Source organism: Cupressus sempervirens, chromosome 3 (assembly GCF_028749045.1).
Source record: "Cupressus sempervirens isolate cs-2001-9-10 chromosome 3, ASM2874904v1, whole genome shotgun sequence".
Lineage (NCBI taxonomy): Eukaryota > Viridiplantae > Streptophyta > Pinopsida > Cupressales > Cupressaceae > Cupressus > Cupressus sempervirens.
In genome coordinates, this window is record NC_143120.1 from 43356758 (window position 1) to 43370968 (window position 14211).

The window sequence follows — 14211 nt, forward strand, 5'->3', positions numbered from 1 at the left end:
ATGGCATGGAAGAGCACTGACTATGAAATACTTCAAAAAATAGTGAGTAAATATTACATTCAAAGAGATGAGGGTAATCTTTGTAAGTTTGACAACAAAACTAAAGAAGGTATTTTTCTAGGATATTCTACAAGGAGAAAAGTGTACCAATGTTACAACAAGAGACCAAATAAAATGGTAGAAAATGAAAAATGTGAAGGTTGATGACAATATTCAAAGAATACCTATTAGGTACACTAGATATGAGTCTCATGAACTTAATGATAGAGAAAAAGAAAAAGAAATAAAGAAGCAAAGGTGACAAGGAGGCTCTAACATCTACAACTAAGAGGCCAAGGTATGTGTAGAAAAATCATTCTAAAAATCACATTATAGGAGATACAAATAAAGGAGTAATCAAAAGATGTAATTTTTCTTGAGAACAAGTTTTGCATTGTTACTTTAAAAAGTCGAATTGGAGACTACAAAAGAGGCATATATAATGACGAAAGTTGGGCAAATGAGAGAAGAACTTAATTGAATTTAGAAGTATCAAACTTAGGAGCTTGTGCTTAGACCAATAATAAAAAATGAAATAGGTACAAAATGGGTCTTTCAAAGTAAATTGAATGAGAATGGAAAGATGATAAGAAACAAGGAAAGATTGGTTTGCAATGGTTGTACACAAACTGAGGACATTAATTTTGAAGAAACATATATTGTTGTTGCATGGATGGAAGCAATTGGAATGTTTTCTCTTGAATTGCCTACAAGAATTTTAAAGTTTATCAAATGGATGTCAATTAGAAATTCCTGGATATCAAATTAAAAGAAGTATACATTGAGAAGTCAAAAGGTTTCATGTAAGAGTGTGACCTAGAGTTGGTCTACAAATTGAAAAATATGTTATATGACTGAAGCATACACCAAAGGCTTGGAATGACATATTGGACAAATTGTATCTGATTAAATGAGGAATTTATTGATAGTATTTTTTACTATAAGGTGATTTTAGATCAGATTTTGATTATTTTTTATTAAGGAAAATAGGATTTAACAGGGCCCTAAGACCCATACAAAAAAGGAACAATCATAAAAGAACACTTAAAGTAGAAAAAGTAACTAAAAGCAAACCAAAGAAACATCTCCCTACAAAAAGACAGGAGCCATTGAAAAGCCAAGGAGAAAGGACAAAAAGTCGAGCCACCCAAAAAAAGCCAAGGCACTCAAGAAATCTCTCTTAACATTTTAGCTGCATTAATTTTGAGCTCTGAAAGTCTTCCTGCCACCTCCTTCATTTTTTAATGCTCTTTATCAAGATCCAAAGTATCCTTCTTGCCCATGTTGGATCTTGTGTGCTTCCTAGAGCAATCCTCTGGGGTCTTTTCCTTGGTGCTATGGGAATCCTCATCCTTGTTGGTTCTCTGGTCCTCCATATTGCTATTAAAGATCTTGAGGTTTTCATTGGCTTCCTTAAGGATATTGTAGCATTCTTCCACAATAATCCTCATGGAGCTTTCTGTAATTACAACCCTTTTTTTGACTTCCTACACCTTTTCATCCTTGTTCTTTTCTTATTCAGTGGTTCTATTCTACAGGCTTTAATTTCCTTTTTCAAGGTTGCACACCTTGTACTTTAGGTCTTGGAGTTCATGGAAGATCCATTTAGTAGTACAGAAACTATCAACCACACTATTCTTGACATTGTTGATGACATCCATATCCGAGTGCTCTTTAGTAGTGTCACTAAAAATAATCAGGGTTGGATCGATTAATTGCTCCATTAGAATATTGCCTTCATCATCCTCTTTAAGTTGAGTTCTAATTAGTTCTCTATTTAACCCCATCTCGGCCAAGGTGGTTTCAAAATTTCTCCATACCACCTTTCTGTATTTATCAGTAATCAAGCACTTGTATTAGCTAGTGCCAAAATCATCAAAGCCTTGATTTTGATCATCCCTCTCACTACCTTCCAACACATCCCCCTCGACCCCTTTTTTCTCCTTCTTGGATTCAGGATGTTTCCTTTTTTGAGTCCTGACAGTATTCTCAAAATCCTCTATGTTTTACAACATTTTTATAGTGATGGTTTTCTTTCCCTTTTTCCTCTCCAAACCCTCCTCTTCTATATTCTCCTCTGTGCCTTCATCACTCTATTCCCTCATGTCCATTCCTTCAGCCCATTCATTATACTCCCTATCAGAGGAGGAATCAAGTTCATGCTTGGGTTGAGGAGTGGCATATGTTTTATTTTCCTAGCTAGTGTTGTGTTTCCCAAAGCCTCTTTGTGGAGTATCATCCTTATCTGATTCAGTGTGCATGTCTTGGCTATCTTCAGTGTCTGATAGTAGATAGTTATCTTTTGACTCTTCTGAGTCCTCTCTATCCTTCTTCCCATCTTTTTTAGGTTTAATTTGTTTACCAATTGTTCTATCTTTTAAGAATTCATAAATTAAAAGTAAAATCCCTTCATGGAGTGTAGGATTCCTAGTGTGCTTCTCTTGATATTCATTTATATTCGGATTCATTGAAGAGTAAAGATAAAAGGGGATAGAAATTTTGGCCCCATACCTAAAGTGATTTAAAATCATGAAGTGGTAAGTGCATAGCCGATCAAATCTGGTATCAAGGGTAATATACTTGATAGCAACCCTTAAAACAAACCTCCATAGCCGCTTTATGGAACTTGGGAGATAATGGGTACCTCTCTTCACAAGAGCTTTCTTCTCCTCTTAATCCTTAGTAAATTCCACCACCACTTGGCTTTCAGTCTTTGTAAAATTTCTTCCCCATGATGGGAATACCAATGACCACAAAAATAACATCCTCTGTCACAGTAAATTTAGCTCCATCAATTTTCACGATGCCCTCATTCTAGCTTTTAACCATAGCCTTGCTGATTGAGGGCTTCCAACCATGAAGTCTTTCTATAAAAGTCATGAGATCAACTTTTTTTAAAATTTTCTAGACCTTTGACCTCCTATGCCATTTTTGGGCTTCATCCTTCAGTTCCCTCCTATGCCTTTCCCCAACCATCTTGCCCTCGTTGTTAACCTAAAACCCAATATCAAAACCCCTTAGAGTAAAAGAGATTCTTCTCATTTTCTTAAGCCTGTTATCTGTTTTATTGTCCAACAATCTAATTCTATCATTGAATTAAAAGGATAGAGATGATTGATGTGAGAAGTATGAGTGATATTGTATGTCCACATCTCATTTTTGCACATTCCCCATAAAGCACTAACTATCTTAATAAATTTATACATCAAATTTATAACCCTCCTCCAAGTTGTATTATCTATCATAATGATTTTTAATTGTGCCCAATCTTCTCAAGATCCTTTTTCGTTCAATCATATCTTTAATTTCTAATGGGAGATTATTTCCTTCTATCCACTTGGCCATCCCATTGTACTTGATGGCCCAATTAGCCAAGCTATCAGCCACTTGGTTGGCTTCATAGTACTCATGCGCCACATAAATTTCTTCAAAAGATTTGAGGAGAAGAATGCATTCTTCTATAATGTTCTTTGTTGTCTAGGTAGGTTTATTCTTCTCCTTAAGGCAATCTATAATGTTCTTTGAATCACCTTCCAACCATAGTTTTTTCACACCCATATCTTTAGCTAATTTAATGATATAATGAGCTACTATAGCCTCTGTATAATGGTTGGTTTGAGCTCCAAGGGGAGTAGCCACCATAGCAATATCTTTTCCGAAGTTATTTCTAATAACACCACCTGCTCCAGCCTTTCTTAGGTTGCCTTTGGCCGCCCCATCAAAGTTAGCTTTACACCATCCCTTAGGTGGCATCAACCATATACACTCTTACCTCTTGCTTTTATTATTTACATTGGTTCCAATAGAGGGGATAGGATCTTTGATAGTAGAATAATTCTCCATCAGAGAATTGAAGTATTTGTGGAAAACAACCTCAGCTTGGGTTTCCTTGTCCCTAAAAATTATATTGTTACACTCTTTCCAGAACCCCCACCAAACATGGGGTAAGGTCCAATTTCACAAAACCCTATCATCACTCCCAAATCTACCATGGATCCATTGCACAAACACATCAAGGATGTTGGAAGGAAAACACCATGATATGTTAAAAAAAGATAGGAAAAGAGACCATATAATGTTAATGAAAGGGCAGTGGATGAAAAGGTGATCAACAATCTCGTAATGATTTTTACAAAGAATGCATCTGTTAGGCATCATATTTCCCCTCTTTGTGAGGTTATCCACTGTCAGGATGTGATTTTGAAGCATAATCCAGAAGAAGATGTTAATTTTTGGAGTGAGCCCCAAGAACTAGGCTTTGGCCCACACAGGGGGAGGATCAAAATTTTGAAGGTTCTCATAGCCAGAGGCCATGGTGTAAATGCCATTAACAATCTCTCCCTAGATAATGGTGTCTTTCTTGTGAGATAAGGGAATATGTCTAATCAGGTCCATGAGTGCCTTGAGATCCAAGGATATCTCAGCCAAGTCAATCCATTCATCCTGATTCCTGTAGTCTCTTACCCCACTCCCAAACCTATTAATGTAAACATTAGCCCATCTGCTGAAAGGTTCAATTTCCCAGATAGGGCCAACACTGAGCCAAACATCATGCCAAAAGTTGATATCTTCTTCATTGCCAAGTTTCCATTTAGCTTTGTCAAAGGAAAAACTCTTATTCCTCTATATGCCATTCCAAATAATAGAACCTCTAGGATCAGCAACTCTGTTAATGAATTATTTGAGACTAAGGTTTGCAAAATACTTGAACTCCATAATATCTCTTCATTCCCCTTTAGAATTGAAGATTCTCCAAAAAAAAATTTCTTCGAGAGCACTATTAATCTATTTCAGCTTTCTAATCCCTAGGCCCCCTTTATTATTAGGTCTACATATATTCTCCCAAGCCACTAGAGGGTATTTTTTGTTCTCATTGGTTCCAAACCACATGAATTACCTCTGTATGGCCTCCAAATGCTTAGCAACCTTGGGAGGGATAGTAAAGAGACTGAGAGCATAAGTAGGAAGGTTTTGGAGGATATAATTGATCAATAATACTTTACCAACCTGGCTAAGAGTAACACCTTTCCAACTTGCCAATTTTCTATTGATCTTATCAATGAGATTGTCCCAAAACCAGTCAAGTAGTTTGGTACCCAAAGGAAGGCCTAAGTAAATGGAGGGAAGAGTCCCAATATTAAAGCCCAAGATGCTAGCAATTTTCCTTTTTCTATTAGGGAGAGTATTGAAGAAAAAAACTTAAGCTCTTATCCTAGTTGATGAACTGACCAAAGGCCTTGGAATAGGTGTTGAGTATCCCTTTGACATTATGAGCTTCTCTAATAGAGGCCTCACCTCCCAAAATTGTATCATCCACAAATTGCTGATGAGTAAAGACTAGAGGACCTGAAGAAGGTTTTAGTCCCACCAAGTCCCCCCTGCTTCTTTTGGAATTAATAAGTCTACCCTGACCTTCGGAAAGGATGATGAAAAGAATAGGAGATAAATGATCCCCCTGGAAGAGACCTCTAGAAGATTTGAAAAAATCCAAAGGGGTTCCATTAACAATAATCACAAAGGTAGGGGAGGAGATCAATTGAGAAATTAACTTTGTCACTCTAGAATTGAAACCAAAAGCTTTAGATTTTGATTGTTATAGTCTACATTGTTGGTACTATCTTTGGAGGAAATGATGATATGTGTAAAGGTTTTGCTAAAGATGTGCATAGGAAATTTGAAATGTTTATGATTTGTAAGTTGAATTTTTTTCTTAGATTGCAAATGAATCAATATAGTAAAGGAGTTTTTATTTCTTAGTCCAAGTATGTTAAAGAATTGTTGGATAAGTTTGGATTAGAGTAACTCTAAATTAGTTTGTGCACCTATCATTACTAGTTGTAAACTAACAAAAGAGGATGAGTTGCCAAAGGTTGATGCAAGTAAAATTCAATCATTGGAGGATTGTTATATCTAGTTACTACTAGACCATAGATTATGTATGTCATTTGTTTGATGGCATAGTCTAAGGAAGAATCAAAGGAATCTCATGTTGTTGCAGTAAAGAAGATTTTTTGATACTTGAAAAGGACAAAAAAATCTAGAATATGGTATCAAAATGATTGAGACTTTTCTTTGACAACTTACACAAATGGGGATTGCTTTGGTTGTGTGGATAGTAAGAGTACTAGTGCTAAAGCTTATTTCCTTGGCTCCTAGTTGGTTGCATGGTCAAGTAAGAAACAAGATTTTGTGATATTATCTACAGTTGAGGTAGAATATATTATAGCATCTTCTTTTTTCACTCAAGTTCTTTGAATGAAATAAATTTTGAAGAACATAGGCACATATTTTTTGTCAATTTGATATCAATTATGTGTGATAACATTAGTTGTATAAACATTTATAATAATCCAATACAACATTCCAAGATGAAGCATATAGAAATTAGATATCACTTTTTGAGGGAAACGATTTTGGACAAAGAGTTAAATGTTGAATTTGTGTCATCAAAAGAGAAAATTGTGCATATTTTTATTAAACCATTGTGGAAAGATACATTTGAGTATCTTGGCCACAAATTGGGGTACTTGCCCATTTCTAACCTAACTAAGTGCATCAGAGAGAGTATTAGTCTAGAACATTGCATAGTTATACTCTTTTGGATTAGTGCATGGAAGATTCCTATCACAAGGAGCATAGTGAGTTTCTTAGATGGAGTATTTTTTCTTTGTCATTTTTGTCAAAGGGGGAGAAGATCAAAGTTTTGATGTTGATACCTTAAGCTCTTTTTTTTTGTTGTTGTTGATGGATGGTACCATCAATTATAAAGGGGCGCATTATTACAAATGTGATTGATGTTTTCATTAGAAATCATCACTAATGTCAACATTTCTTACCTAGTTAATGGGGTTAGATTGAGGTAAATCAATATCTTACTGGTAATTATGGTTCTAGCTATCTACATATAGAGAGACATGTTGTGTTTGTCTTAGTCCCATCAATGTTGACATGCATTGACATGTTATCTTTTGGGTACAGACCTTAGTTATTGGTTGATGTGTTTCAAAGTGATTGTTTTCTTTGTGACATGTATTTCCTTTTTCTTCAGCTTGAATGATTGAGTAGCATGTTGATTTACATGAGAATGATCGTGTGACCTACATTTTATCCCTTACCACCATGAGAAGGATCTAATGTGACCTATTCCAAATTGTACTAAGTGAACATGAAATTTCTTTATTCAACATGCATTAGTATATATTGAAGATGATCTTTTGTAGATAAAATTGTGGTATGTGAGCATACAAAGAAGGATTATATCTTTGTATACACTTTGCTTTGTGAGAGCATGGGTTACTGAAGGCGAAAATCTATCATTCTCATCATTTCAATGGTAGATTTATCGTTATCAACATTGTTATGGAAACTAATAAATTTCAATAGACAGTGTGCCTCTCTTTGGTAGTTTGGTATGTGCAGGATCATGGTATGCCAAAAAGTGGCGACACGAAAAAGTTGTAGTCGTAAAGCATCTAAAAGTGTTTCAAAATCTGCTCTAAATTTTTTCCCACCCAACCTTATACCAAAGAAAAAAGGTAATACCTCACCTTATCAGGTACCCAGTGTCATATCGTCTATCTGATATGATATCAAATACATGAAACCTACATTTAGAAAATAAAATCAAAAAACCCGAGAGCATCATTTTCACTATTTTTTTTGGTTGATGGGTTCATGATTTGATTTCTTCTATTGGTAGGATATTAGCCAAATGCTCATATCAAGTCAAATCTATAAGTAATTATAGATAGGCACTTTGTTTTTTTTAACATTTCTAAAGGTCTACATTCTAAACAAGACCAAAATTTTATCATTCAGTTAATATAAAGGACCAAACTATTAGAGTAATTTTTTTTTTCACTTATTAATTAAATCACTTTGATTTAATTAAATAAGTTGCCTATTACTCTAGTTTGCTTAAGCTATCTTGTAGGTGCATATAATTAATATTTTATTAATTATAATGTGCAACCCTATCTTTTTTAGGCTTTAGGTTACCTTTTTCGGGTTTCAATCTCCTTTTATAAGGATTGATCTCTTTGTATTTTCATTATGAAGATCCATTGAATAATATTTTCTTTGTCTAAGTTTTTTAGATCAAACCCTTGCCTCTTCTTGTCTTTTTCTTCTCTGTGATAGGTTTTCCGCATGCAAGTTTTCTTGGGCTTCGTGGATTTTTTGTGCATTTTTGCTCAAATCCTACATGGTATCAGAGTTGGGGCAACTATCACTAGTTCCGAGACGGAGACAGTGGTGCGGGAGTTTTTTGGTTTTGATGTAGTTTTATGTCATGTTTTTGTTGTTAAAGCTAAATGTTCTATTTTGCACTCCAGGAGGCATATCTTGAGCATCTGATCTCCATTTTTGGACTTCTTTATATCACTGGAAAGCTCTTTTTATGCTCTTTCTAGTGATACTGGCTGTTGTTCTAGATTCTATTCCAAGCACATCCTATTTATTCTTTTTCATTTTAGCATTCTGGTGGATATCTTGATTGTTTTAGGTCCGGGGATCGATTTTGTTGCTTCAATTGCTTCATTTTGGGCTCTACCTTTTGTTGTATCAGCTTTTTTCCTATTCTGATCATTGTTGATATCATTTGTAAGCATCTTTATGCAAACACACAGAGATAAAGTGCCACTCTTGCATTTCGGGATCCTTTTCATCATTGTGATTCGTATTACTCACATTATTTTATAAAGTGCCATGGGGGGGATAGTTGTTTGCCGCTTATAGGCCCTCTTTCTCTTTTTCCTCATGCAGTGTCGATGACATGTGCCTTCATTTTTATATTGTTGTTCTTGTTAGATTCTGCAAGAAGCGAGAACCGAGCCAGGATCTAATGTCGGTCGTAGATCATATGCATCTCCACTCAATAGATGATCAAAGATCAAAATAGAAGAATGAAGAGATTTCTGAAAAGAGAGAAAAATAGAGACAAAGAAAGAGAATTTTGAGAAGACTCTCAATACTCTCACCGAGCTATCACTTCCTTAGTGAAGGTGAGAGGAGAGGACTGTATATATAGAAAAAATGGGGCACATACATCCAAGAGGTGCATTAACTCCCATATCCCATAAAAGGTGGGAGGTTGTACCTACTTGGTAAATGCCAAAACATGTGGCATATAAAGTCAAAAAAAGTGTGAGAACTCTAACTACCCCATAACCTACGTAGGTAAGGTCAAAAATAGTGGTTATGAGGGGTGGCACAAAAAGCCAAAAGAGGATGTGTAACTCAACTACCTATTTGTGGGAAAGAGTTACACATGTGGCTTATGTATTTCACCATGTGCCCTCATAGTAACCACATAAACTAAACCTAAGCAAGCTTAAATAATATGTGTAGGAAAATAAATACCCCCTAACATAAGGAAAAATAAAAACCTACACTAACACCCCCCCTTAAGCGTAGCTTAGGTGGGTGAAAAGATATGAGTCCTTGCAAGGTACCCATGTACAAAAAAAATCTCTCACAAACGGAGAAAAGGAGAAAACCCTGTGGGAAAAACTCCTCCCCAAAAGAGAGAAAAGAAAACACCCCCCCAGAGTAGAGAGAGTGAGACGACGGACTAAGAAGCCCCTTCAGAAGTAGACACTAGTTGCACCCCTAGCAAAGCTCGCAGATGAAGGAACTTGCTCTCAGTGAAGGGTTTGGTGAAGATGTTCGCGATCTGCTCTGATGTTGGGATGTACTTGAGATCAATGATGTTTGCATGAATCAGATCCCGAATGTAGTGCATATGTATCTCAATGTGTTTGGTCCTCTGGTGATGGACTGGATTCTTTGAGATCTGTATCGCACTCTGATTATCACAAAAGATGATTGTGGGCTTTCTGAATGAAATGCCAAACTCAGTGAGAATATTCTGAAGCCAAATGGCCTCAGTGGTGGCATTAACTGCCCCTCGATACTCAGCCTCTGTAGATGATAGAGCAATTGCAGATTGCTTCTTGCTCGACCAACAAACTGGACCGGAACCAAGTGAAAAGCAATACCCTGAAGTGGATTTGCGATCCTGAGAATCACCTGCCCAATCTGAATTTGTGTATCCCACCAAGTCAAAATCCACGCCTGCTACATAGTGAATGCCATAACTGTGAGTTCCCTGAACATAGTGGAGAATCCGTTTAGCTGCTTTCCAATGCAACTCATGTGGCTCCTGCATAAATCAAGAGACTATGCCCACGACATATGAAATGTCAGGCCTCGTGTGAGTCAAATAGATGAGGCTCCCAACAAGTTGTCGATATAAAGTGCCATCAACCAAGGGTGAAGAACACTTAGCCTCAAGTTTGACCCCTGATAGAAATGGAGTCGGTGCAGGCTTACAATCAGCCATGTGAAATCTAGAGAGCATATCAAGTGCATACTTGGATTGTGCCATGAAGATACCTGAAGAAGACTGAGTGATCTCAATCCCCAAAAAATAGTGCAAAAGACCCAAGTCTGACATCAAAAAATAATCATGAAGAGCAGTTTTCACTACTTTGATGGTGGATGAGTGACTCCCTGTGATTAACAAGTCATCGACATAGAGAACCAAAAATGTTAGAGTATCATCCTGCTGCAAAAAGTAGATGTTTGGATCAGAATGGCATCTAGTGAACCCAACTGACAGAAGAAAGGAGTCCATTTTGGCATACCAAGCTCGAGGAGCCTGTTTGAGCCCATAGAGAGACTTTCGAAGATGACAAACCAATGAAGGATCCTGGATGAACCCCTTTGGTTGCTCCATGTAGATTTCCTCTTGAAGGTCACCATGAAGAAAAGCACTCTTCACATCCATTTGATGAACTTCCCAATGATGGGTTGCAGCTATAGCAAGTACAAGTCAGATGGAATTCATCTTGGCTACTGGTGCAAAAGTCTCAGAGTAGTCAATCCCAGGCACCTGGGAGAATCCTTTGGCGACCAAGCGAGCCTTATGCTTGTCAACCGACCCATCTGTTGCAAATTTTGTTCGATAGATCCACTTGCATCGAACAAGTTTTCTTCCCTTAGGAAGAGGGACTAAATCCCATGTATGATTCCTTTCTAAGGAATTGATCTCTTCCTGCATTGGTGTATCCCACTCAGGGACACCAGAAGCTTCCTGGAAAGTTTGTGGATCAGAAGCTAAAGCAACAAAGAGATGTGGAGTTGGCTGAAATTGTGACCTTGTTCTTCTTGTATCTAAAGGATCACCAACCCAATCACCTGCTGACTGTAAAGTTTGACAAGCCCAAAGAGGCTTTGTGGCAGGAGAATCTAGAGGAGAATCATCAACCTCTGAATGATGACTTGAAGAAGAAGATAGATCCTCATCATCACTCTCATCATTTGAAGTAGAGGAAGAGGACTCCTCATGTAGATCAGGAAGATTAAGATTCTCTGAAGAACTGTCATCATGCTGCAATGTCTCCATTGTGATAGTGGATGGAGAAGTGATAGGAGAAGAACTGGAAGATTTCTCCTCAAAATGAACACTCCTCTTAATGAACAGCTCATGAGTTGTAGGGTGGAGAATCCTATAGCCCTTGACACCATCTGGGTACCCAACAAATATGCAAGGCTTGCTCTGTGGATCCATAGCCTTGTGTTTCTCTGTTGGAATGTAGGCCCATGCAGGAGAACCAAACACTCGAAAGTGCTTAACTGTGGGTTTTCGACCAGTCCAGGCTTGGAAAGGAGTTTCCCCCTTCACAGCTTTATGAGGAATATGGTTCTGAATGTAACACACATAGTTGATGGCCTCTGCCCAGTATTGAGGTGCCATAGACTTCGAGTGAATCATACAATTGGCCATCTCTTTCAAAGACCTGTTCTTGCGTTCTGCAACACCATTCTGTTGTGGACTATAGGGAACTGTGTGCTAAAGATCAATGCCCTCAGAGGCACAAAAATGTTCAAACCTATGGTTGACATATTCCCCCCCCATTATCTGTACGCAAAATCTTGATGGCCTTCCCAGATTGTTTCTCTGCAAAAGCTTTGAAGTCCTGAAAAGACTCAAAGACCTTAGACTTCTGTTTGAGAAAATATACCCAAGTATATCTAGAAAGATCATCAATGAATGTCAAAACATATCTAGCCCTACTAAAAGATGGATGGGGAAATGGGCCTGCCAAGTCACTATGTACCAACTCTAGAAGTTGTGTAGCCCTCCATGCTTTGCCTTTGTCATACTTCTCTTCTGGATGCTTACCAAGAATGCATCCTTGGAAAACTCCATCAGAAAAGTGAATTGAAGGCAACCCTGCAACCATGTCCTGTTGACTGAGTTGCTGCAAGTAGCGGTAATTCAAGTGACCAAACCGCTGATGCCACAAATGAATCACCTCATCTGAATGAGTGAGTAAAACTATCGAAGGAGAGTCAGGAACAAAGTGAGAAAATTGATACAATCTAGATTGATGATCTGCTTTTCCCACGGCAACTGTAGGCCCATCATGCAATTCACTGATTGCCACATTATCTGGTGTGAACTCAACCCGCTTGCCAAAGCCAGTGTGAGTGATCTGATAAACAGATAAGAGATTAGTTGACAAAGATGGAACACAAAGAACATCCTGAAATGTTCCTTCGCCCAAGTCAACAGACCCTCTCCCATGCACTTCAACAGGAGTGTCATCACCCATTAGTATGGCAAGCATAGTACATGGCTCTATGGAAGCAAAATTTTCCTGTGAAGAAGCCATGTGGTGCGAGGCACCCGAGTCAATTATCTAGGTATTACGTTGTAAAGCAACTGCAACTAGGGCTTTACCCTTTCCTTTCCCCTTATTCTTTTCTGTGTCCTTTGAAGACCCTTCTAATGAACTCTGCTTGATAGAGTCAGGCACCTTGATGTTGTTTTTCTCAAGCAGATGTGACAGGTGATCAATCTGCTTCTTTAAACACTTGTGCTCATCATGTCCTGGTCTTTTACAATAAGAACACTTGACCTTCTCCTTCTTAGGTTGATCACCTTTTGATGAAGAAGTCTGATTATCTGTATTTGGAGCAACAGGCTTCTGATCTTTCTTCTTCTCTCCTTGGCTCTTTTGTTTCTTTTCCTATTTGCCAAACCCTTTCTATTCTTTTGTACCTTGATTTGCAACCAAGGCATGTGACTTTGAGGGTTTAATTGTACCCATGTGAACTAGTTTATCTTGCTCCTTGGTGAGTTCTGCAGCAAACTCATCTAGAGAAGGCATTTTATAGTTTGAACCTAGGGCACTTTTTGTAGCATAAAAGGTAGAAACAAAGACTGAATAATTCGGACCAAGTTTAGAAAGAATGCTTAAGATCAATTGTTTGTCCTCTTTTTCTATTCCACATTGTTTCAACTGCAATCTAATCGATTTCAACTTTGTGAAGAAGTCTTGTATGGTGTCAAAATTGGTAGGACTTAACCCTATGAGTTCATTCTCCAATTGATGACCTCTTAACTCATCCTGCTTACCAAAGAGTGTTTCCAATTTGGTCCACACTTCATTTAGTGTAGTGGCAGATTCAATGTGAAAAAGAAGGTCAGGAGAGACTGACATACACAGAGTACCAAAGGCTTCATCACATTTATTAAACCATTTTATCTTTTCTATAGCATCTTGAGGTTCTGTCTCAAGTCCCATTATAACCCTATGATATCCATGTCTTTTGAGATAGATTTTCATCTTTGATTTCCATTCAAAACAATTATATGGTGTTAAAACAGGAACTGTAGATGAATCCATGAGTGCAAAAAAGTAGATTGCAAGGAATGAGAAAAGTGCAAGAAACAAGACACACGAGACACCCCCCCTTTCCACTAGTCTCAAAAATCACCCCCCCCCCCCCAGATATTACAATGTTGGCACTTTATAATTAGTGCAATTACAAGGCTTTTACCATCTTACTATGCTTTCTAGGCCTATAATGGCAAAGATTACAATTTTTAGTACAATTTAAATCTGATACAAAATTTGAAAATAACCTTGTATCTGTGTATTAATCTTCAATGCCTTTCCAACGCCTATTCATTATCTGAGACGAAGGTTATGGCATGTTAAAGAAAAAAATATAGCAGATTCAACCTACAATATCTAATGAAAAATGATTGAATTTTTTAATGAGACTTATATGGATGGAAAGTTCTCATTTCAAGCTTTCCGTCAAGTATTTGTTTGTGAAAAGCCGATGCTTGAGGCAAAAGTTATTCAAATTTTATGA

The 14211-nt window shown here is 37.4% G+C and overlaps 2 protein-coding genes across 2 annotated transcripts; both read right to left on the reverse strand.

Moving 5' to 3' along the window:
- Positions 1-9610: 9610 nt before the first annotated feature.
- On the reverse strand, positions 9611-12659 carry LOC149564705 (uncharacterized). Its single transcript, XM_089816214.1, has 5 exons — positions 12162-12659; positions 11969-12020; positions 11353-11886; positions 10307-10488; positions 9611-10201 (listed from the first exon to the last, which is right to left on the reverse strand). Exons 1-5 carry the CDS (start codon positions 12657-12659, stop codon positions 9611-9613), a joined length of 1857 nt encoding a protein of 618 aa, XP_089672340.1.
- An 87-nt stretch (positions 12660-12746) lies between these two features.
- Positions 12747-13634, reverse strand: LOC149564706 (uncharacterized). Its single transcript, XM_089816215.1, has 2 exons — positions 13109-13634; positions 12747-13012 (listed from the first exon to the last, which is right to left on the reverse strand). The coding sequence occupies exons 1-2, from the start codon at positions 13632-13634 to the stop codon at positions 12747-12749; spliced, it is 792 nt and encodes a 263-aa protein (XP_089672341.1).
- Positions 13635-14211: the final 577 nt, after the last annotated feature.

What these genes read in the sequence shown, in the direction of transcription:
- LOC149564705 (XM_089816214.1), bottom strand. Translation starts at nt 12,659, where the DNA reads ATGGGTGATGACACTCCTGTTGAAGTGCATGGGAGAGGGTCTGTTGAC. An exon ending in GAAGGCCATCAAGATTTTGC is followed by an intron (nt 11,887 to 11,968) that starts GTACAGATAATG and finishes TTTAGCACACAG; the next exon opens with TTCCCTATAGTCCACAACAG. An exon ending in CTAAGTGTTCTTCACCCTTG is followed by an intron (nt 10,202 to 10,306) that starts GTTGATGGCACT and finishes TGATTTATGCAG; the next exon opens with GAGCCACATGAGTTGCATTG.
- LOC149564706 (XM_089816215.1), bottom strand. Translation starts at nt 13,634, where the DNA reads ATGGGACTTGAGACAGAACCTCAAGATGCTATAGAAAAGATAAAATGG. An exon ending in TGCCTTGGTTGCAAATCAAG is followed by an intron (nt 13,013 to 13,108) that starts GTACAAAAGAAT and finishes CTCCAAATACAG; the next exon opens with ATAATCAGACTTCTTCATCA.